Raw genomic sequence first — 25,837 nt, 5'->3', positions numbered from 1 at the left:
AGTTTAGTTTTTGTCACATGGTGCAGTGAAAAGCTTTTGTTGCGTGCTAACCAGTCAGCAGAAAGCCAACACACGATTATAATCAACCCACTGCAGCGTTTGGAAGAAATGTTGCTGGAGGAGCAGAGATTAAAAAACGTGGTGCAATTGTAATCTGTGCTCATAGATGTGGTTCTGTGGCCAGCACGCAACTCGTCCACTGGGTCGGGCGTAGAAACATAGAAAATAGGTGCAGGATAGGCCCTTCGGCCCTTCGAACCTGCACCGCCATTCAATATAATCATGGCTGATCATCCAACTCAGTATCCTGTACCTGTATTCTCTCCATACCCCCTGATACCTTTAGCCACAAGGGCCATATCTAACTCCCTCTTAAATATAACAAATGAACTGGCCTCAACTACCTTCTGTGGCAGAGAGTTCCAGAGATTCACCACTCTGTGTGAAAAATGTTTTTCTCATCTCAGTCCTAAAGGATTTCTCCTTTATCCATAAACTGTGATCCCTTGTTCTGGACTTCCCCAACATCGGGAACAATCTTCCTGCATCTAGCCTGTCCAACCCCTTAAGAATTTTGTAAGTTTCTATAAGATCCCCCCTCAATCTTCTAAATTCTAGCGAGCACAAGTCGAGTCTATCCAGTCTTTCTTTCATATGAAAGTCCTGACATCCCAGGAATCAGTCTGGTGAACCTTCTCTGTACTCCCTCTATGGCAAGAATGTCTTTCCTCAGATTAGGAGACTGGGTGGTTAGAGCTTTACACAACTGCCGCTTTAAATAGGCACTGCTGTGGTTGCTGACCCGGCTTTGGTTGTAGCTTAAAGAGGTCAAGTGGCTTTAAAAAACATACTTACTTAGTTCAAATGGTGTCCTGAAGTTGATTTTGAATGCCCCAGGATGTCAAAGTTGAATTTTCCCTGGAGGACTCTGTTTCTCTCATGTATCTTCCCCAGTGCACAGTAACTCAGGACTGGGTGCTCATCATTCGCAGCCATCGATCAGCCTCGCCATCTCATGTTTAATTCTAACTGCGACCACAATCTACCACCCTAAGGAGCAACTAAGAGATGGCTACATAACCGGTGCAAATATTGACCAATTCAAGATAATGGGCGAAGAATGAGCCTAATGGCACCATGTCGATCTCTTACAGTCACAACAACATCAGAATCACTAGATGCCTTTCAGCTCCCTGCAGGCAAGAGCTAGGCTCACAGCGACCGACTGTGTGACTTTAAGAGTCTGGAATCCGAGCTGTCTTCCCTTGTTTATTAAACAGCCAGCTGCATTAGGCTGACACACAACATAAAAACTTCCAGTCATATGCATTCATCCAGATTGTAATACATTTTTCAGGCACATCTTTGCGGCGGGGGGGGGGGGGGGGGGGGGGGGGGGGGAAACAAACCAAATTGCTCACCCGCCCATGGCACGTGGGAGTGGGCTGAGACAAGGCTAACCAAAGTTATCCCACATGCAGGTTCTGATCTACTATCTACCTCATTGGAGACACTCGGACTATCTTTAATCGGACTTTACTGGCTTTATCTTGGACAAAACGTTATCCACATTATTCCCTTTATCATGTATCTGTACACCATGGATTGCTCGATTGTAATCATGTATTGCCTTTCTGCTGACTGATTAGCACGGAACAACAGCATTTCACTGCGCACGTGACAATAAACTAACGTTATCAGGTGTTCCAGCGCAGTATAAAACCGTCCACAGGCTTTATAGATATAGCGCAGAAACAGGCCCGACGTCCCGCCGTGCCGCGCCCACCAGCGATCACCGGAACGCTAGTTCTATCCTACACACCAGGGACAGTTTGCAGAAGCCAATTAACCTACAAACCTGGATGTCTTTGGAATTTAGCCCCCAGAGAAAGCCCACGCGGTCACGGAGAGAACATACAAACAGCACCCTTAGCCAGGATCAAACCCGGGTCTCTGGTGCTGAAAGGTGGCAGCTCCACCGCTGCGACACCGTGCTGCCCTAGGCTTCCTTGCCCATTCCAATAGTACAGTGAGCTACAAACACAAGGCATGTGTACAATACATTAAGCTGCGAGCTTTGATAGTTATCAGCACGCGATAACATCGTACAGAGAGACCCAAACCATCTGCACCTGCTGTGAGCAGAAAGGGGTATTTGGACCCTCAGGCACTTCTGAAGCTGTACTTGGGGCATGGGAAATTACAAGCAAGGTCACACATGGTCTAACCCCAAGGCTCTTCTCTGAAGGGCAGTTAGTTAACAACCTGTCGGCTTGTCATTAGTAACTATAGGAGGTGAAGCATGAATTAACAGTCTCCGAGTTCCTAACTCGCAACATAACAGAGGCCGCCAGCTTCCATACACTGTCAAGACAACCCTGCGACCATCTTAAAATAAAAATATAAGCCACCAACATAATGCAGTGGTATTAGTCTCTCCCACATCATAGTACGGTATTTACTTTGGCAGTGGAACCTTACACACCAGAGAAAATGCCTGAAGAACATTTAGGATATTTATCAGAAGAATAAAGTTAGATAGAGCAAAACTGACATAACCTGCAGCTGTATCGCATGGACTGATAGAGGCTCAGCTCTCTGCTGGGTACATTTCAAAGCCATGATCAATAGCTTCAACAGCAGCAGTACATGGTACTGATTAAATGAGTTAATTTGTGTAAACATCTTCCATCATCTTTTCACAACACCTCAACTAGCGCTCATTTAAAATAAACTATATTAAACACGATCTGGTGATGCCTCTCTCGGCCATTCAACACAGTAGTGATGGGGCCCCAGGCAGGCACTACTTCTAGAAACCAAGTATCAGTGGAGAAAGAAATGTAGAGGAAGAGAGGGAGGGAGAGAGGGAGAGAGAGAAAGAGAAAGAGAGAGAGAGAGAGAGAGAGAGAGTGAAAGAGGGAGAGGGAATGGGGGTGGAGGGGTGAGAGAATGGAAGGGAGAAAGAGAGGGAGAGAATGGGATAGAGAGAGAGAATTGGGGAGAGAAAAATGGAAGATAGTGGGAGAAAGAGAGAGAATGGGAGAGAGAAAAATAGGAGAGAGAAAAATTGGAGAGAATGGGAGAGAGTGGGGGAAAGAGAGAGAGAGATGATGGATTAATTAAAACTCGCTCTCACTGCTGTCTGAAAATAAAAAGAGAGGTGAGGAGAGAAGGGTTGAGGGGGCGGGAGAAAAGAGGTGGAGAGCGCAGAGATGGAGAGTGATATGGAGAGAGTGGGGAGAAAGAAAGATGGGGGCGGAGAGGGGGTCGGTTGGTGGGGGGGGAGAGAGGGGTTGGGGGAAAGCGAAGGGCTGGTGGGGGAAGAGAGCGGGGTCGGAGGGAGGGAGGGAGAGAGGGACCAGTGGGCGGAGAGAAGGAAGGGCTGGAGTGGTGGAACTAGACATGTCAATGTCTGTCCCAGCTCACTGCTGGTCACTCACTGACAAGCAATGGAAAGTTTGGAGCTGGGACAAACAAATGCTCTGGGTGAGGACTTGCCAAGCGCTGGCCCAGTGCAGAATGAACCAAGGTGGGACAAGTTTGCTTGATGGAATAGCAAGAAGGCGTTAAACTCCGGAACGGTGGCGCAGCGGTAGAGTTGCTGCCTCACAGCGCCAGAGGCCCGGGATTGATCCTAATTACGGGTGCTGTCTGCACAGAGGTCGTACGTTCTCCTTGTGACCACGTGTTTTTTCTCCGGTTTCCTCCCACATTCCAAAGACGTGCATTTTGTAGGTTAATTGGCTTCTGTAAGTTGTCCCTAGTGTGTAGGATGGTGCTGGTGCACGGGTTGGCCGCTGGTCGGGGCAGACTCGGTGGGCCGAAGGGCCTGTTTCCGCACTGTATCTCTAAAACTAAAAAGTAAAGCTAAGATGCTATCCTGCACAGCATCAGTGGGAAGGAGGTGAAGAGTTGAATAGAATAACCATATCATTCTCGGCTTGCATCAGGAACAGGTGTGTGTGTGTCGGCCAGAAGCTTTTTCTGCCTCTAATCACATCGCAGTTCATGACCATGGCTCCATTAACCTGCCTTAACTAAGTACTGATACACAGTCACTATGTCCATTTTAATTTCACCTCCTTTTGTAAAGGCGATTCTATAGCTGATACTGAAGCTGCCACAATCCAAAAGTGGGGTATTTATTAACTGAGGCACCACTCATTCAGTTTAGTTTAGCTGAAAGATACAGCGTGGTAATAGACCATATAACCATATAACAATTACAGCACGGAAACAGGCCAACTCAGCCCTTCAAGTCCGTGCCGAACACTTATTCTCCCCTAGTCCCATCTACCTGCACTCAGACCATAACCCTCCATTCCTTTCCCGTCCATATACCTATCCAATTTATTTTTAAATGATAAATACGAACCTGCCTCCACCACTTCCACTAGAAGCTCATTCCACACAGCTACCACTCTCTGAGTAAAGAAGTTCCCCTTCATGTTACCCCTAAACTTCTGTCCCTTAATTCTCAAGTCATGTCCTCTTGTTTGAATCTTCCCTACTCTCAATGGGAAAAGCTTATCCACGTCAACTCTGTCTATCCCTCTCATCATTTTAAAGACCTCTATCAAGTCCCCCCTTAACCTTCTGCGCTCCAAAGAATAAAGACCTAACTTGTTCAACCTTTCTCTGTAACTTAGTTGCTGAAACCCAGGCAACATTCTAGTAAATCTCCTCTGTACTCTCTCTATTTTGTTGACATCTTTCCTATAATGAGGCGACCAAAATTGTACACCATACTCCAGATTTGGCCTCACCAATGCCTTGTACAATTTTAACATTACATCCCAACTTCTATACTCAATGCTCTGATTTATAAAGGCCAGCACACCAAAAGCTTTCTTTACCACCCTATCTACATAAGATTCCACCTTCAGGGAACTGTGCACAGTTATTCCTAGATCCTCCCCCCCCCTCGCCCTCATCTCCCCACCATCTTTCCCCCCCCCCCCACCATCCATCCTCTCCCCCCCCTCATCTTTGGGATGTGGGAGGAAACCGGAGCACCTGGAGAAAACCCACAGGGTTATAGGGAGAACATACAAACTCGTCACAGATAGCAGGATCGAACCCGGGTCACTGGCACTGTGAGGCAATTATAATCTACTGCTACACTAACATGCCGCCCAATGCAATTGTCTCGGGCTCAGTTAGAGCCACAGGTACGATGGTACAGATACTGTGCACTTACACAATGTAGCTGCATATAAACAAGTGTGGAGGAAGGTTTAATACATGTTTGCCTAAGACTGGGTTGCTACTGTAATGAGTAATCTCTCCTTTACGACGAGCAGTAGGCCAAGCCGAGGGTGACTAAGACTGCATCAGCGCTCCAGGATTGAGCTTACAGATGTGGCTTCTCTCCCAGTCATTCCTAATGCCCATTATAGTAGCTGAAGTCATGGGACATTAAACAGCATCACAGTGTTCCTGTACTGAAGTCCTATTATACATTACCTCAGACGTCTGAGAACGCCAATAATGGGAGTTAATGAAATGCAACAAACACAACAGGAACAAGCAGTACCTCATTTCTCACTAACAGGTTGTTTTATTAAAATTAAACAGGTTAGCCAGAAGATAGCTTCATCGCAGGTAGAGAACGTCTGTGATATAATGAGGTTTGACCTGTGTCATCTTTAAATGAAGCTCAGATTTATGACTAGGTGTGGTGGCGAGACAAGTGATAAAGGTGATTGAACGATGGAGGGTCAAGGCAAATATTAACCACTCTGCACAAATGTGTTAGAAACATAGAAAATAGGTGCAGGAGGAGGCCATTCGGCCCTTCGAGCCTGCACCGCCATTCAATATGATCATGGCAGATCATCCAACTCAGTATCCTGTACCTGCCTTCTCCCCATACCCCCTGATACCTTTAGCCACAAGGGGCACATCTAACTCCCTCTTAAATATAGCCAATGAACTAGGCTCAACTACCTTCTGTGGCAGAAAATTCCACAGATTCACCACTCTGTGTGAAAAATGTTTTCCTCATTTTGGTCCTAAAAGATTTCCCCCTTATCCTTAAACTGTGGCCCCTTGTTCTGGACTTCCCCAACATCGGGAACAATCTTCCTGCATCTAGCCTGTCCAACCCCTTAAGAACTTTGTAAGTTTCTATAAGATCCCCCCTCAATCTTCTAAATTCTAGCGTGTACAAGCCGAGTCTATCCAGTCTTTCTTCATATGAAAGTCCTGCCATCCCAGGAATCCGTCTGGTGAACCTTCTCTGTACTCCCTCTATGGCAAGAATGTCTTTCCTCAGATTAGGAGACCAAAACTGTACGCAATACTCCAGGTGCGGTCTCACCAAGACCCTGTACAACTGCAGTAGAACCTCCCTGCTCCTATACTCTGCCACCATCGGCCCAGTCTCCCATCAGAGGCCTTAGTTGTGTCTACGACAGATCATGTCAACTACACCACTGTTATACACTATTACCTCTTCAGAAAATGCAATCTAGTCAGATTCAAATTACACCGGCATCCCCAAGAGAATAGGGAACAGTCCAATAACATCACCATTGGTCTGAGAATGTTACATGATTGTGACCATTGAGCAATCCAACTTTATTTTTTAACTATATGTGTACATGCCATGGAAATATACGAGAACAAGATAGCTACTAAAAAGCATGTCTTGTATGAAGGCAACAATTAAGGCTAATGCTATTCTGAGAACACAGGGCAAAGTTGTAAACTATTCAGCCCCGTTGTATTTATACCGAAATACCTAATAGTCTGAACTGTTCTTGTGCAACCTTTCTGCATACTTTATACTTTAGACATACAGTGAGCAAACGGGGTCCATGGACCACCGAGTCCACGCTGACCCGCGATCTCTGCACTATCCTAGACACTAGGGATCATTTGTACAATTTTAACGGCCATGAAACTTACAAACAACTGCGTCTTTGGATTGTGGGAGGAAACCGGAGCGCCCGGAAAACCCCATGTGGCCACAGGGTACAACGTACAAACTCCATACGGACAGCACCCGTGGTCAGGATCAAACCCGTGTCTCTGACACTGTAAGGCAGCAACTCCGCAACCGTGCCCCCACTTGCTGTGCTTTCAAGGTGGGACTAGACAGGCTTTTAATTGTAAGAGGGGTGAGGGCCTTCATGGTCGATGCCAGCCCTTGTGGAGGGGAATTTGCCAGACCATCGGATTCCTTGCCCAGGAGTTTGCTGCTGTGTGGGGTGAAAGTAGAGGGTGCAATTGGCGGGGGAAGGGAAGTTTAAATCGTGCTTGAAGTCAGAGGGGTTTGTGGACCATTCTGGACCAACTGAGCATTTTGTGGCATTCAAATGATGGAGCACACCCGAGCTCTGGGAGTGGAGGAGTGGAGGAGGCCCAGGACAGAAGCTCGGAGTGGCAATGGGCGTTAAAATGCTTTTGCAACCGGGTGGGCCAAGCGCAACCATTTCTCCAGGTTGCTAACCATGGATAACTCCCCTTCCCATTCCCATACTGACCTTTCTATCCTGGGGTTCTTCCGCTGCTGAAGTGAGGCCACACTCAAACTGTGCCACAGTGCCTGGTATTCCACTTGGGTGGCTTACAACCCAACGGTATCAACATTGAATTTGCCAATTTTATGGAACTAACCCACAGCACCACCCCTCTTTCTCCGCCAACAGCATCCCCCCCCCACCCTTCCATTTCTCTCTCCTCCTCCCCTTCTCCTCTTCCCCACCCCAAAACCTGGCTGCCCTTGCACCTATTCCCTACCCCTCTGTCCCTCCCCATTCACTCATAGCATTGATACCCAATTTGCAATCTTCCTATCCCTGATCTTAACAATTCGCAACCGATTAACCTCTCGGGATTACACCCGTTTCAACATCTCCGATCTTTGTCCAGCAATCTGCCCGGCCACGGGGAGTGCGCACAAACTCCATACAGACAGCACCCATAGTCGGGATCGAACCCGGGTCTCTGGCGCCGTAAGACAGCATCTCTACCGCTGGGCCACCGAACCGCCCTGAATGTTTGCAATCCCTGCTCACCTTCTGGTCTTTTCTTTGACCTATTTGTGAAGATACTCCTTTAACATGAAGCATGTGCAAGCTGTTTTGGTTACTAACTATTCACAATTGTCGGTGTTGGACATAATACCAAGATAAACTAACCTCACCTACCTACACATGATCATCTCCCTCCATTCACTGTATATCCATGTCCCTATCTAAAAGCCTCATAAAGGGCACCATCGTGGCTGCCCCACTCCCAGCTCTGGTAGCCCAAGCACCCACCACCCTCTGTGTAAGAAAACATGCTCGATACGTCTCCTTTAAAATGTACCCCTCTCACCTTAAACCTAATGCCTTCTAGTCTTTGACATTTCCACCCTGAGGGAAAAAAAGGTTGTGGCTGTCTACCCTATCTCTCCCTCATCATTTGATATACTTCTATCAGGTCTCCCCTCAACCACCAGCATTCTAGAGAAACCAATCCAAGTTTGTCCAACCCTTTCCTTGTAACTAATACCGTCAACACTACTAATACTATTTTGTTTGGCTTGTTTCATAAAACCAACAGCTCGACTGGTTGGTCCACACACTCCAGAAAAATATGATGAGGCATCACAACCAACAATTTGCCTGGAGACTTGGATCCAGCATGGAATGATGGTTTGACCTTCACCCCAATTGAACCAAGCATTGCGGGTCCCCTTAGACAGGCGGAGGTGTCATGGAAGGTTGAATCTTACTCTGTTGAAGAGCAACGTTGGTCTAGAGGAGACACGCACTCATAAAGCTAGCGCAGCGATGAGGGGCGGCCCACTGGCGCAGCTGGTAGTGCTGCTGCCTCCCAGCCGCGGGGTTCCGGGTTCGATCCCGACCTCGGGTGCCGCCTGTGCGGCGTTTGCACGCTCTCCCTGTGACCGCGTGGGTTTCCTCCCACATTCCAAAGAGGTGCGGCTTTGTAGGTTCATTGGCCTCTGTAAAACTGTCCCTGGTGTGCAGGGAGGGGATGGGGAAAGTGGGGTAACAAAGAACTCGTGTGAAAGGGTGAGCGATGATCGGCATGAACTCGGTGTTTCCACGCTGTGTTTCCACACCCACAAATCGCTAAGTCGGCCGTATCCAATGCCACGTTGAGCGGACGGTAATTTCCTTTCAGCCTGAGAAATCGCCCTACTCCAGAGAGCCTGCCGACATCTCCAGTCCCCTTTGACCCAAAGATAGGCACAAAGTACTGGAGTAACCAGGGGTCGCAGTCTTAGAATAAAGGGGAGGTCATTTAAGACTGAGGTGAGAAAAAAAATTTTCACCCACAGAGTTGTGAAATTATGGAATTCCCTGCCACAGAGGGCAGTGGAGGCCAGATCACTGGATGGATTTAAGAGTTAGATAGAGCTCTAGGGGCTAGTGGAGTCAAAGGATATTGGGAGAAGGCAGGCACGGGTTATTGATATGGGATGATCAGCCATGATTACAATGAATGGCGGTGCTGGCTCGAAGGGCCGAATGGCCTCCTCCTGCACCTATTTTTTATGTTTCTATGGAACTCAGCAGGTCAGGCAGCATCTCTGGGGAAAAAGGATGGGTGACGTTTTGGGTCGGGACCCTTCTTAACCTGTTCCTTTAACCCCAGCAGAAGACCTTTGACCTGCAAAGAGCGCAGTTCCCAGCTACAGTTTGCATCAATCTGCAGCACATTCCGATTGAGGGACCACAGGCTGAGAAATTAGTCCAAAAAAAGGCATCTTAACCACTTAGGTCAGAGAGAGGAATTTGCTCCTCCCAGCTAGTGTAGTACTTTTTCCCCTCCCTGATGTTTGGACATACCATTCCTTCTCCAGAGAAACTCATGCTGCTGAACTTCAGGAACAATGCTTACTTAATGCTCATTGCAGTCTGTGCATGGTTGTGGTCGGGCCATGCATTGTGAGATCAAACACAAAGCACTCTGATCAGAGAACAAATGCTGATAGCCCATAATGTTCAAGATCAAATATTTATAAAACACAGGCATACTGACCACAAACTGTCAGGCCAGTGCGCTTGATTTATTCCTCTATTCAGCGAAAACTGATTTATATCAGCGCTTGTCAATGTAACAAATTAAATATTGTACACAGACAAGAAACATAACAATAAACTAGGCAGTAGCACACTGACCTTACTGTATTGCCACAGCTAGAATTAGCTTTCAAATGCAAGTTGCTCAGCAAGTTTCAAGCGCTGTTAAGTTTCTAGAGCCAGCTGCTAGTAACACTGGTGTTAAAGAATGCATTGGAACACTGCCATTAGAAGCATATAGGACTGGTACAAAGGTTAGTTAATCGCACAGCTCCTCGGCTGCAATGAAGTTGCACAGTTTACCTCCGAGTACTGTTAGGGATCGTGCATTAGTGGGGTTTTTTTTGTAGTTTGTGTTAGAAGCCAGTTGAGGCGGCTGGGACCGGGTTGGGAGGGGGGGGGGGGGGGGGGGGGGGGGAGATTGAAACACGTGGAGAATAGACAGAAAGGTCGGACACACACAAGGCAAAATGAGACACATTCAGAGATGAGCGAGATGTCGGAAGCAGGATGAAGCTGCAATTCTGCCCTCTCGTGGCCAGGTTAAAGCACTGCAGGCAGGATGGACAGAAGCAAAGATATAGCAGTTGGTTATCCTGTTAATCTGCGGTGAAAGCATTCCAGCAACAGTCGGAAGTGTCTGAAGAGTATATATAATACTGTCTTACTGCAAAACCCATTAACTCCATTTATTTAAAGTCTAGGATCAAAGATGATGATGGAAGCTTTTTTAAGGCTGGAGGGCCCGGCAGTAGAATGTTCAATTGATGGGTCGTTCTGCAAACATGACTAGATGGAATGGGATTAAAGGCATACTGTGCATTTGGAACTGGGACACCACTCCAAAATTGTGAGATTGGATATTCCGATCCAATATTCTAGGATAATATAACATGCTCATTTTTGTACAAGGGAATGTTTTGGAAGCTTGGTAAATGCATATATCTGAATCAATGTGGGAAAATTCTTAGCTGGCATCACTAGCGTCCTACTTGCTGTGCCGTTCGAGCTGGCTGATTGATTTTGGGAGCCAGTTTAGTAACAATCAGGTCTTGCCGATAAATTAGCACAACAATGGGCCTGGGCCTGAAGGAATTTTTGCATCGTTTTTAAAAGCAGTTTCTTGCACGTGCTCCTGACAAACCCCCCCCCCCCCCCCGAGTGTTCAGCGTGCGGGACGCTTTCTAGAAGTTTCCATCATCCTCTCTGAGCGCTAGAGGTAAACCTGTAGAAACCAGGAGAACAAGGTACCTGATATATGGGCTGCTGACTGAGGCTCCAGGCTGGGAGAGGCTACAAATGCCTCGTGGCTGTTTGGAATGAACGGAAGGGGTAAAGAAAGAGAATGTTCAGTCCAGGCAAATTAAGACAAAGCTACTGATGATAGAACACAAATAAAAAAAAAGTGCAGCAAAAAATCAGATGAGGCGACTAATATTCATGATAACAAGGAAACTGGCTCTTCTTGTGGACTACAGTACGTTGGCTTAATGGCTTATTGATTAGCTATTGAGGGGGTGGTGTGGGGAGGTGGAATTTGACAGTGTGCATGCTGTAATATGGGAGACACAGAGTGGTGGAGTAACTCAGTGGGGTCAGGCAGCATCTCTGGATAAAAGGAATAGGTGATATTTTGGGGTCGAGACCCTTCTTCAGACTGGGAGTCAGAGGAGAGGGGTCTGAAAAGGCTCGGAAAAACAAATCAGAGCCGGCACAGATGACCAAAGAAAAAGTGGAGCCCACAATGGTCCATTGTTGGTTGTGGAAGAGTCGTCTGGGATTTGTTTAGTTCGATGACCCTCACTGGTCCTTGTCCACCAGTCCAGCATATCGCCAGGAGTCAGACAGTGTGGAAACAGGTCCTTCGGCCCAATGTGGCCATGCTGACCAACATGCCCCATCGACACTAGTCCTCCCTGCCTAATCTATCCTATCCAATATACCGATCCAAACGTGCCTTAAATGTTATGATGGTACCTGCTGCTATTACGTCCTCTGGTTAAATGTGTAGAAAGAAGGTGCAGATGCAGATGCAGGTTGATGCCAAAGATACGACACAAATGCTGGAGTAATTCACCGGGTCAGGCAGCATCTCAGCAGAAAAGGTGAAGGAGGATTCCAACCCGATACATCATCTACTTCTTTTCTCCATAGATGCTGCCTGATCCACTAAGTTACTCCAGCATTTAGTTTCTACCTCCACTGACAGCTCATTCCATACACCCACCACCCTTTGTGTAGAAAAAAGTTACCCCTCACTTAATCTTCCCCCCCCACCCCCTCACTGTAACGACTGCACAATAAAGTTTCCTTTTATTCTCCCTTTCACTCAACTAAACCACCACTGTGGTCTCGGCTTCAAGTGCAGACCGTAGCACATGGTACCAGGCCTGCAACATTCCTGCTCCACTGTGCCCTGAAGCTCTCTCATTTAATCTAAAGTGGCATCACAGGTGAGTAGGGTGGTCAAAAAAAGCTTTTGCACCTTATGCTTAGACATAATAGGTGCAGGAGTAGGCCATTCGGCCCTTCGAGCCAGCACTGCCGTTCAATGTGATCATGGCTGATCATCCACAATCAGTACCCCGTTCCTGCCTTACCCACATACCCCTTGATTCCGCTGGCCCTAAGAGCTCTATCTAACTCTCTTTTGAATGCATCCAGTGAATCGGCTTCCACTGCCTTCAGAGGCAGAGAATTCCACAGATTCACAACTCTCTGTGTGAAAAAGCTTTTCCTCATCTCAGTTCTAAATGGCCTAACACCTATTCTTAAACTGTGGCCCCTGGTTCTGGACTTCCCCAACATCGGGACCATGTTTCCTGCATCTAGCATGTTCAAACATATATGTTTCTATAAGATTCCCTCTCATCCTTCCAAATTCCAGTGGCCTTCATCAGTCAGAGTAATGAGTAGAGAAGTTGGGAGGTAATGTTGTCGTGATATAAGATGGCAGTGAGGTCACATTTAGAGTATTGTGTTCAGTTCAGGGCACCATGTTGTAGGAAAGATGTCGTCAAGCTGCGACGGGTACAAAGAAGATTTACGAAGATGTTGCCCAGGACTAGAGCATCTGAGCTATGGGGAGCGGTCGAGAAGGCTAAGGATTTATCTTAGAGTGCAGGAGGATGAAGGGTGATGGGGGGAGGGGGTTTACAGAATCATGATTGGAATAGATGGGCTAGAAGCACACTCTTGCCCAGAGTAGGGGAATTGAGAACCAGAGGACATAGGTTCAAGGTGAGGGGGGGGGGGGGGAGATTTATCAGGCAACTGAACCATTGCTCCAACATCAGCAGTCCTGATCTACTATCTACCTCATTGCTGAGCCTCAGACTATCGTTGATTGAATTTCTAATGGCTTGATCTTGCATTAAACGTCATTCCCATGTATCTGTGCGCTGTGGACGGCTCGATTGCAATCATGGTTTTCTTTCTGCTGACTTGGGAGAGCACGCAACAAAACCTTGGTTCACGTGACAATAAACTAAACTGAAACAGAAAGATTTAATAGGAACCCGAGGGGTAACTTATTGATACAAAGGGCGGTGGGTGTATGGAACGAGCTGCCAGAGGAGGTAGTTGAGGCAGGTAACATTGCGATGTTCGAGAAACATTTAGACAGGTACATGGATAGGATAGGTTTAGAGGGATATGGGACAAATGCTGGGAAGTGGGACTAATGTAGAAGGGACATGTTGGTCAGTTGGGCAAGTTTGGCCAATCTGTACCTCTATTCTAAGCCCTCAACCACAGTAAAGAGTCAGCTTCTACCTAACCCACCCCATCCTATCAGAATGTTAAAGTCAACCTCCTCGCTTCCATTGGGCCTTAATTGCAAGAAGGATCTTTCTCCACCGACTCATACCACAACGTGGACTATCAGAGTCTGAGACACAGAATTAGAGCCCTGATCCTGTACTGATCTAACACTCCCGCTCCCTGTAATCCAGCCACCATCTCCTCCTTGGTCCACAGCCTGCAGGCAGAACTGCTGGACAAGATTGACTTTTAAACTCCTCTTCCATTGCTTTAAGCTGCCGTTTAACAGTGTCTTTGATCTTCCGTTCCAATGTCTCTTCCTTAGTGCTAATCAATTAAACTTGAATCTGAATCTGAATCTTAGTGCTAATTTTCGTTTTGAGACTCGCAATAAGGACCAAGGGTGATTCGTGGCATTGAAAGAGGTGATATGAAAGCTTGTGGTTATTTACAAGAGGGAGTCAAATGTCAAAGGTGATGGCTACACATCCACCTCATGTCCTTCCATCCAAACTGGAAGGTCAGGCAATGGCGGCAGTGATGCAGCTGCTAGAGTTTAGAGATACAGTGTGGCAACAGGCCCTTTGGCCCATCGATAGCACAACGACCAATGATCACCCATACACCTGTTCTATGTTAGCCCACTTTCGCAGCCTATATGCTAGGGACAATTTGCAGGAATTAACATATCTACAAACCTTTGGAATGTGGGAGGGAACAGAGCACCTGGAGAAAACGTACGCAAACATGGGGAGAACGTACAAACTCTGCACAGACAGCACCCGTAGTCAGGATTCAACCCAGGTCTCTAGCGCTTTGAGTCAGCAGTTCTAACAGCTGCGCTGCTGTGCTGCCCTCAGTGCCAGAAACCCAGGTTCCACCCTGACCTCAGGTGCTATATGTGCATCTTCTTCCTCTGACTTCATGGGTTTCCTCCGGGTGCTCCGGTTTCCTTCCAAATCCCAAAGACATGTGGGTTTGTAGGTCAATTGGCCTCTGTAAAATTGCCCCTAGTGTGTCGGGATTGGAGGAGAAAGTGGGATAACATACAACTAGTGTGAATGGGCGAACAATGGCCAGTGTGGACTCGGTGGGCTGAAGGGCATGTTTCCCTGCAGTATCTCTTAACTTAACTACATGGGTTAAAGACCCGTTTGTATTGATAATTCGGTTTAAATTGGTGATTTTTTGTTGTTGCAATCAGTCATACATTATAGTGCCAATTAGAAACTTTGAAAATAGGTGCAAGAGTAGGCCATTAGGCCCTTCGAGCCAGCACCGCCATTCAATATGATCATGGCTGATCATCCAGAATCAGTATCCCATATCCCTTGATTCCGTTAGCCCTAAGAGCTATATCCAACTCTCTCTTGAATACAGCAAGAGAGACATAATTACTAATAACACGATCATGTATTTGGTTTCAAGTGTATTAAGACTATGGGAATGGAGGTTAAACACTGGTCACAATGTTGTGGGGGAGATGTGTAAAAGGTGTCTCTGCTCATCACTTTTGCTAGCCTGAACGTAACGAATGAAGAGCCAGTATTCCTTCACAAAAGCTACCATTAGCGAATGAAGACAAATCAATTCAAAGAACTAGGGTTGATTAACAGACAGAAATATCGGAACAAATAATAAACAAACCGCTCAGAACTCAGGGAAAAAAAATCAAAAAGGAACAAACAGTCAAAAAAACAAGAACATTCAACCAAGGTCAAATTTACAGTTTTCCTCGATTCCATGCAGGGGAGAGAGAGGGAGGAGCAAATAGGAGGAACATGAAGGGGGTGCTGGGATGTACTTCTTGATTCTTGGGGGGGGCAAGGGGAGGCCGTTTGTATGGTATCATGGCACCGGCTGTCAAAATGCAAGGGGCAAGTGCAATCTTCCTGCCCTACCAAGTTGGCTAAAGAGAGTGGTGGAGGAGATTTACCGATCTGGATCGAGCAGAAAGGCTGGCACCAGACACTGGGCTGATGGAGCCGGATGTGTCCAAGTCATCTGCCGAAGACCACGACACCAGGTCCTGCAAGGAAGAAGATGTCCTTAAACCAGCTCACCACAAGAGCACCAACAATAACAAGGAGATGGAGAGAAAACAACGGTAAGAATTAGAAATCGCACGCAACATTTAGCACTTTCGTGTCCTCGCCAGGCTGAAGGGAATGAATCGCAAATGAAGTCAGAGATAAAGCAGAAAACCCAGGCTTGTATGTAACGTAATGGCTTGTATGTAATGTATTTCTGCATCCTGTACCTTCCCCTTCTCCCTACCTACTGCACTTGAGTTTAACTTGATTGTAATTTATGTATTGTATTATCTTTGTTGTTTTGTTTAGTTTAGAGATACAGTGCGGAAACAGACCCTTCGGCCCATCGTCAACGCCAGCCTGAGTACTATCCTACACACTAGGGACAATTTATAATCTTTGCTGAAGCAAATTAACCTACAAATCTGTACGTCTTTGGAGTGTGGAAAGCAACCGGAGCACCCGGGGGAAAACCTATGCAGTCACGGGGAGAACGTACAAACTCCGTACAGACAGAACCCATAGTCAGGATCAAACCCGGGTCTCTGGTGCTGTAAGGCAGCAACTCTACCGCTGTGCCACCTTGCCGCCCCTAATCTGTCTAGGTAGCATGCAAAACAGAGCTTTTCACCGTAACTTGTACGTGTGACAACAGTAGATCTAAACCTAAACAAACAGCTACTAAATAGTTTAAATTAAATAGTAAATTGCATTTGCAATTTATTAAAATTTAATCCACAAGACTAATTCATAAAATTTTCCCAATGATGACACAAAATACCGGAATCACTCAGCGGGTCAGGCAGCTTCTCTGGCAAAAATGGATAAGAGACGTTTCAGGTTTTAGATTGAAGAAGAGTCCTGACATGAAATGTCACCTATCCATGTTTTCCATGATGCTGCCTAACCCGCTGAGTTACTCCAGCATTTCGTGTCCATCTTTGGCATAAACCAGCATCTGCAGTTTCTTTTTATTCCTATGTTCCCAACTTGTTGAGTCTGAAGAAGGGTTTCGGCCCGAAACATTGCCTATTTCCTTCGCTCCATAGATGCTGCTGCACCCGCTGAGTTTCTCCAGCATTTTTGTCTACCTTTGTTGAATCCTCTATCCCTGTGCTCAAGGCTGACCATGATTTCCGCAGGGAATAGCAACTCTCTGCTGCAGCAGCACATTCTACATACAACGTGCTCTGCAGTTCTGCCATTAATGCGATCGTTTTGAGCACACGTGCTCTCCCCTTCCAGTTTATTGGTGCGGGTGGCAAATCTGGATTTGATTTGATGAAACTTTACCTCAAGGTCGTTTTAAAATTTTATTAAGTGGATGGGATTGAGTGTCAAATGTTATGAAGTGGATGGGGTTCCAACCTTCAGGCCCTGTGCAGGGGAGGGGGAACCTGTGTCGTTGGAAGCAACCAGAGGGCAAGTGACATTCTATTGCATGACCCTGAGCTCACAGTGGGTGACCCCAAGTTAATGATGGCATGTGGTGACTCCGAGGAGAAGTGACATGGGAGTGACTTCTCTCGGTGTGATGGGGTCGCTAATCAGGATACAAGTTGTACTGACAATGGAGCTGAAGGTTTACTTCCTCGTAAATCTTCTCTGCTCCTTCCATCGAGGGGATTTATCGCAGTCGCTGTCTCAAAAAGGCTGGCAGTATCATCAAAGACCCACACCATCCTGGCCACACACTCATCTCCCTGCTACCTTCCAGGTAGAAGGTACAGGAGCCTGAAGACTGCAACAACCAGGTTCAGGAATAGCTACTTCCCCACAGCCATCAGGCTATTAAACCTGGCTCGGACAAAACTTGGATTATTAATAACCCATTATCTGTTATTTGCACTTTATCAGTTTATTTATTCATGTGTGTATATATTTATATTATGGTATATGGACACACTGATCTGTTTTGTAGTAAATGTCTACTATGTTCTGTGTGCTGAAGCAAAGCAAGAATTTCATTGTCCTATCAGGGACACATGACAATAAACACACTTGACTTGACTTGCTCCCTTTCCAGGGCGGCATGGTGGCACAGCGGTAGAGTTGCTGCCTGGCAGCTGCAGCCACCCAGGTTCAATCCTGACTACGGGTGCAGGCTGTACGGAGTTTGTACATTCTCCTCGTGGCAGCATGGGTTTCCACCGGGTGCTCCGGTTTCCTCCCACACTCCAAAGACGTGCAGGTTTGTAGGTTAATTGGCTTTGGTAATGATTGTAAATTGTCCCTAGTGTGTAAGGTTAGTGCTGGTAGTGAACGGTGATCGCTGGTTGCCGCGGACTAGGTAGGCCGAAGGGCCCGTTTCCGTGCTGTATCTCTAAACTAAACAAACAAACGAAAGAATGACTCACACTAATACAATGCACAACAATGGCAGCAATGAGTCACACACACACACACACACACACACACAAACACACGGTGTGAATCAACATTCACTGACATTACCCACACAATTATAGTTTAAGTAGACACAAAGCAGCTAGTACATAATTAACAAGTATGAGTGAACAAAGTCTAAGACCATGAATGGAATCTCATGATGCACATCCATGAGCACCAACTAACAGCACAGACAAAGTGAATCCCAATGAACACTAATACAACGCACAATTTATGACTGGCGTGACTGGCGCAAACTAACATCCAGCAGAATTTTAAAGTGACGAACACCAATAACACATACAACATTGACGTGAATGGAATCTAACATTCCATACAATTTAAACATGAATGAACACTAACAGCACACAATATTTTAGCGTACACAACGCCATTTTCGTATGAGATAGAATGACAGTGCCAATAGACCTTGGCTGGGACAAAGCGCAACTTTGCTATGTCCAAGGCAATACAAAATGGTGAGACACCACTCACCAGCACAGCACACAGTGGTGTGAACACAGATTAACACAACAGTTGCGATTATAATGTGAACAAATATTGTTAAGACTCAATGTAATGCCACAGAAACACACAGCATGGAAACAGGCCCTTCGGCCCAACTTGCCCATGACGACCCACATGGCCCTTCTACACTAGTCCCGCCTGCCTGGGCTTGATTCACATCCCTCTAAATCTTTGTTGTCCATGTACCTATCCAAATGTATTTTAAAGGTTGCTACAGTACCTGCCTCAACTACTTTCTCTGGCAGCTCATTCCATATACCCACTAACATCTATGTGAAAAAGTTGCCCCAGATTCCTATTAAATCTTTCAACTGTCAGCTTAAACATATGCCCTCTGGTTCTTGATTTCCCCTACACCGAGTAAAAGACTGTGCATCTACCCTATCTATTCCCCTCATGATTTTATACACCTCTATAAGATCACCCCTCATCCTCCTGCACTCTAAGGAATAAACTCCAAGCCTGCCCAACCTCTCCCTGTAAAGCCCAGGCCTTCAAATCCTGGCAACATCCTTGCAAGAGTTTTTGTAACAAGACTATCTATTTTTGTTCGTAAACAACAGAGGGTGGGGGGGGACAAATTTCAGAAATGTATCACTTAGTAAGAAGTGGTAAATACTCTTGCAACATACTCAACCCAGAAAGGTTAGCCATCCCTTCACACCAGCAGTGGTGTGAGTTTGTGGGGCCTCATCCTCTCTCGGGTGGTCAGATAAAACTCCAGGACAAGAAAGATCTGAGTGTCCCGCCGACAATTATCCTCAACTAACTTCACTAAGCCAGCCCATCTCCACAAAGACGGTGCTGCTTTGACCGATACTGAATTCAGACGTTGCAGAGTTAATGCATTTGTGGACTGATTCTGATGACGTACCACTTGACTGCCACCGTTGTCCAGGAGTCTCTCGAGCTCCTTCAGGTCTTGCGTGACTTCCTTCAGGAGCAGCTTGAGGCGGTTGCCGATGACGTGGACCTTCTCCTTCGCTTCGAGGCAGTCCCTGCCCTCTGCGTTGACCAGCAGCTGGCTGGACATGTCCTGCAGAGAGGCCACCTTCAGCTGCGACTCCAGCAGCTCCCGTCTGATTTGCTAAATCAAAATAAGCAGGATTAAACAAGGAGGAACTGCAGATGCTGGCTTATCCCAAAGGTGGACACAAAGTGCTGGGGTAACTCAGTGGGTCGAGCAGCATCTCTGGGGAACATGGATAGGTGACGTTTTGGGTCCTTCTTCAGAGGGACCCATGTTCTCCAGAGATGCTGCCTGACCCGCTGAGTTACTCCAGCATTTTGTGTATATCTTAAATGGAAACAAAGACCTATTCATGTGAGATATTCTATATTTTAGCGGCAACTTTTGTCCTCGTTACAATTATCAAATGTCTAAATGAGTGAAAGGTTGATCGTACAACATTCTCACTGTGACCATGTTGGTTACCTCCCACAGGTGGGGTTGTAGGTCGTGGCCTCTGTAAATTGCTCCTGGTGTGTACGGAGTGGATGCAAAAGTGACTTAATAGAACGTGTGTGAATGGATGAACAATGGGCGGTGTGGATTTGGTGGGCTGAAGGGAATTTTTCAGTGCTTTATATTCCAATCAAACAAGCACTCACCTTTTATAGACGACAAAATATTTTAGTGAAATCAATACTTTTGAAATTTTGTATACAAAGATGCGGCAGGATGAAAAAAGGCCCTTCGGCCCATTGGGTCCGCGCCGACCAGCACTCACCCCGTACACCAGCAGTATCCTACACGCTAGGGACAAAATATAATTTTTACCTCAGCTAATTAACTTACAAACCTGCACATCTTTGGAGTGTGGGAGGAAACCAGAGCTCCCGGGGAAAACCCACGCAGTCACAGGGAGACGTACAGACATCACCCGCAGTCAGGATCAAACCTGGGTCTCTGGTGCTGTAAGGAATCAGCTCGGCTGCTGGGCCACTGTGTCGTTACTTGTGTCTATATGCCTGCTTATGTATTGCACCTTCCATTTTATTCCTCACTCTGAGACGTCGCCATCTAGTGAGAGTCTGAAGAAAATCATCCTGATACCCAGCTTTAAGTCCCAGAATTATCAGTGGCTTATAGCCCTGTCCCACTGTACGAGTTCATTCAAGAGCTCTCCCGAGTTTAAAAAAAAAAAATCAAACTTGTGGTAAGTACATAGAATGTACCTAGCAGGTACGTCGGAGCTCGGGGACGTCTCTTAGCGGCTCGTAACGCTAACGGCAGGTACTCGGGAAACGTGGTAAGTTCGGGAAGACTCGTGAAGATTTTTCAACGTGGACAAATGTCCACGAGAGCCCCGAGTACCTACGAGCGGCCATTACCGTAAATCTCCGAGTTCGAATCAGGGCAAACTCGGGAGAACTCTTGAATGAACTCGTACAGTGGGACAGGGCTTTTAGTGAGTGTGTCCAGGTATTGTCCAAGCTCCTCCTTCACTCACTCACTCTCTCCCCTGGCCATTATCTGCTCTCCTCCTTCACTCAGTGGGAAGGGTCACACTGATTCACAAATAACATTGACATGAGACGAAGGACAGAAGAAAAACCAACGCAGGTCTCACCATCAGGGTCTTGTGATGGTCCTGTAGGGTGTCCTGATCCAGATTAGGATCAATGGGTAGGATTTCATTCCGCCTCCTGTCTATGTTCTCCAGCCAGAGCAGTAGACCATGGCTCATCTCATGGAAATCCTGCAGGTGTGGAAGGTTCAAAGTCAGGTACATCACTGTAGTTTAGTTTCATTTATAGTACTGTCACATATACTGAGGTACAGTGAAAAGCTTTTGTTTGCGTGGTATCCAGACAAAGTAAAGGCTATGCATGGTCCCAATCAAACTGGCAACTGTGTACAGGTAAATGATAAAGGGTACAATATTTAGTCCCAGGTAAAGTTAGATAAACTGGTAGACTGAATGGTCTGAATGACAATAACGGCTACTTTGACTTTTGACTTTTTGACTTTGACTATTTGACTTCCCAATTCCAACCAACAGGAAGTCTACTTGGGAAACGTGGAGGAAGGAACTGCAGGTGCTGGATTACACCAAAGATGGACACAAAAAGCTGGAGTGACTCTGCGGGTCAGGTAGCTTCTCTGGAGAAAGGGAATAGGTGACGTTTCGGGTCGAGTCTGAAGAAGAGTCTCAACCAGAAACGTCACCTATTCCTTTTCTCCAGAGACGTTGCCTGATCCGCTGAGTTACTCCAGCTTTTTGCATCTATCTAATTGGAAAATGTCTGCCATCGAGTCTGACCCGAGTCAGTGGCATCTCCCAGAGTCAGAAGGTCAAGAAGTCATGATCTATTCCAGGGCCGAACTCCACGCTTCAGTCCGATTCTCCCCACATAATGCTCACTTTTCATTTGAGATCCTCAGTCAAAAGATCTGGTCTGTCAGATTGTATAAACAAATCCCAAAGGTCTATTTAAAGAATGAAGGAGTCCTTCCGGGGTTCAGAGCAGGTTAATAACCTCATGTAATTTAGCAAGACAGTGATTAGGTTTTATCCTCACAGTGACAGAAGTGATAATGTTCCTTGAATCAAGTGTGATTAGCTCCGCCTTTGAATAGCGTGCACCCACTATAATAATCAAAGGGCCACTGGAGAACATGCAAGGAAGATTTACAAAGATAACACCATTAGTATAAGGCTATAACATTCCTCAACCAACCATACTAAAGAAAGTTTAGCTTAAGTTGGGAGAGACAGTGGTGCAGTGGTAGAGTTGCTGCCTTATAGATAGTACGATGGATAGTATAGAACTAGTGTGAATGGGTGATCGATGGTCAGCATGGACTCAGTGGGCCGAATGGCCCGTTTCCATGCTGTACCTCTAAACTTAACTGGTGTCCTGCACAGTGGTGCAGCGGCAGAGTTGCGGGCTTACAGCGCCGGAGACCCGGGTTCGATTCTGACTACGGGTGCTTGTCTGTACGGAGTTTGGAAGTACTCCAAGTAACCAGCAGTACTTACGTGGCACTGCATGAGGGCATCTTGCAGAGTGCGACGCCACTGCTCCAGCAGGCCGCTGACTCGGTCCCACCGCTTGTTCATTTGGCTCAGGCGTTCCCGCAGCTCCTCCGTGTCGCTGGAGTCCGACTGCGTGAACTCAGCACTGCACAGGTTGACGGACAAGATGATGGCTTTCCGATTATCGACCGCCTTTTGTAGCTCCTGCAACAAGCACAAAGGATAACCTGAAGTTCATCTCTGATTTCCTCCCACATTCCAGACGTGCCGGTTAATTGGTATGTGTAGGATGTAAAACTGGGATAACAGAACTAGTGTACGGGTGGGTGATCATTGGTCAGTGCGGACTCGGTGGGCCGAAGGGCCAGTTTCCACAATGTATCTCCAAACTACATTTCTCCAGATGACAGGGAATGAAGGAAGAGAGCAACCAGAGTCCAAAGTCCTTCCCTCAGCTCAACACCCAGTGTGAACCGCTATGTGTTTGGGAAAGCCAACAACAAGTTGTATATCATGTGTTTATGATATATTGAAAGCATGTTACATTTGTACAGACCAACTTACAACAATGAAGATCCCCAAGTCAACAGTTAGAATGGAAAATCCCCCTCTTAGATTTACAATGCTTCAATTTATCCCTGGAACAGAGTGTGTCGGTCTATGTTCTCTGTCTAGTCACAAAAAGCTGGGGTAACTCAGCGGGACAGGCAGCATCTCTGGAGAGAAGGAATGGGTGACGTTTCTGGTCGAGACCCTTCCTCTGCTCTCTGGCTCCTTGGCCAACACTATGCAGAAACGCCTCTGCTCCAAACAACTCTCAGCTACCCAAATACAAGACACTGCTGGGTGCTCCAACCCTGCTGAGCTCCTTGTATCACCTTTGGCACAGCACCCACTTTGATGTAGCTTGATTTAGTTTAGTTTATTGTCACGTGTGCCGAAGTACATGCTTTTTGTTGAGTGCTCTCCGGACAGGGAAAAGACTATACATGATTACAATCGGGCCGTTCGCAGTGCACAGATACTGGATAAAGGGTATGACGTTTTAGTCCAAGATAAAAGTCCGATTAAAGATAGTTTGAAGATATGAAGTATCATCCCATGAAGTAGATGGGAGGTCAGTTCCTTCATAAGTTATTAGAGCAGAATTTGGTCATTCTGCCCATCAAGTGTACTCTGCCATTCAATGATCTATCTTTCCCTCTCAACCCCATTCTCCCACCATCCCCCCCATTACCCCGACCATCTTCCTAATCAATAATCTTTCAATCTATGCCTTAAAAATAGTCTGAAGAAGGGCTTCGGCCTGAAACGTTGCCTATCTCCTTCGCTCCATAGATGCTGCTGCACCCGCTGAGTTTCTCCAGCATTTTTGTGTACCTTAAAAATATCCATTGACTTGGCCTCCACAGCCATCTGTGACAATTGATTGCACAGATTCACCGATCTCTGACTAAAGAAATTCCTCCTTTCTAAAGGTACATCCTTTCATTCCAAGGCTATGGCCTCTGGTCCTCTCCCACATTCATTCTATCCAGGCCTTTCACTATTTGGTTAGTTTCAATGAGGTCTTTCCTCATTCTTCTAAACTCACAGGCCCAGTGCTGTTAAACGCTCATCATATGTTAACCCAATCATTCCTGGAATCATTCTCATAAACCTTCCTTAGGCTGCTTCTCCATATTGTGCTGCTGTGCAAATTAATGTTGCGATTAAAATGGGGACTGATTTGCAGACTGAAACCAATGGAAATGGCCAGTGTGTTGCTCAGCAGTTACACCTCCCTGTTACAGGTGGGGCTATAGCATATCAACATTGCAGCGTTACAGGTGGGGCTACAGCATTTCAACATTGCATTCCCCACCAACGGAACTAATCCAGATTGCTGAGAGGAAAATCAATCACAATGAAAATGTTTAAAAGAAAACCGTGTCGCAATTAAAACAAAATCAACTGTAGTACCAAGCACCAAACCAACTTTGATTTGTTGGCATCGAGTTTGCGTACAAGCTTGATGCATGGTGATGTTGGACCATAATAAAGCATGATTAATACTCAAGGTCAGCTTACTGAAGCATGAAATATTTGTGTTGTTGTGAACATTGGAGATATTTACTGTTTTACGTACACAGGTTTTGCCAAAAGTAGTTTTTACTTATCAGTGCTGAATGTGTACACGCCCGTTTAAAGGAACACTGATGGGGATCAATTCCAGACTACACTGAAAACGCAAGCTCGACACACATCAAGGATGAGAACCTAAGTCAGCCATTATGAGTTCCTTCATGAGCACATGTGGCGGCACAGCGGCGCAGCCAGAGACCAGAGTTCGATCCAGTGTGGAGTTTGCATGTTCTCCCTGTGACCGCATACGTGTCCTCCACGTGCTCCTTCTCACATCCCAAGGACATGTGGATTTTTAGGGTTACACAAACTGCTGGAGTAGTTCTCAGTGGAGTAGACACACCAGGCCGGGCAGCTTCTCTGGAGAAAAGGAATAGGTGATGTTTCTGGGCGGATCCCTTCTTTAGACTGAAATGCAGAGCTGGGGGGTGGGTGGGGAAAGGTGGGAAACTGGAAGCGAGAAAAGGCCAGAACAAATCAGGGCTAGCAAGATCACCTCCGGAAGGGTGGAGTTCATAATGGCCCATTGTTGACTGGGGCAGATGTGCTAACGAGAGGGGTACAAGGGTGCAAGCAGTGGAACTGTTAAGACGACTCATGAGGATGAGGATGTTAGTGCAGGTGTTACTTGACATTAGAGAAATCAATATTCATACCGTTGAGTTGTAAGATGCCCAAGCGAAATAGGGGTCACTTCAGTCAGAGAGGTCGGCAGCAAAGATTTTCCACTATAGGATCTATGGTCGGCAGTCAGATGGCACGGTGCCCCCAGGCCCACAGCCAGCGCAGAAAAACAGCACTAAACCCAGCTCAACTCTGCCTGTCCCGCCAGGTGAGCTTACAACCCTTCCTGGACTTGCGGGAAATATGGTGTGTGTGTGTGTGTGTGTGCGTGTATGTGTGTGTGTGTGTGTGCGCGCGTGTGTGTGCGTGCGTGTGCGCATGCACGTGCGGCCGCCAAGAAATTGTGTCC

The 25,837-nt window shown here is 46.6% G+C and overlaps 1 protein-coding gene across 1 annotated transcript in view; it reads right to left on the bottom strand.

The window, feature by feature from the left end:
* syne1b (spectrin repeat containing, nuclear envelope 1b) overlaps positions 1-25,837 on the bottom strand; it is a 386,581-nt gene that overhangs the window by 2,502 nt on the left and 358,242 nt on the right. Inside the window, 5 exon segments of the mRNA XM_055638842.1 lie at positions 11,298-11,356; positions 15,745-15,837; positions 19,632-19,844; positions 21,331-21,459; positions 22,744-22,944. Of these exon segments, the coding sequence (XP_055494817.1) occupies positions 11,298-11,356; positions 15,745-15,837; positions 19,632-19,844; positions 21,331-21,459; positions 22,744-22,944 (695 nt within the window).

This window comes from Leucoraja erinacea, chromosome 8, assembly GCF_028641065.1.
Source record: "Leucoraja erinacea ecotype New England chromosome 8, Leri_hhj_1, whole genome shotgun sequence".
Classification (NCBI taxonomy): domain Eukaryota; kingdom Metazoa; phylum Chordata; class Chondrichthyes; order Rajiformes; family Rajidae; genus Leucoraja; species Leucoraja erinaceus.
The sequence above is the reverse complement of the archived record's forward strand: the minus strand, read 5'-3'. Positions and strand labels throughout refer to the sequence as shown.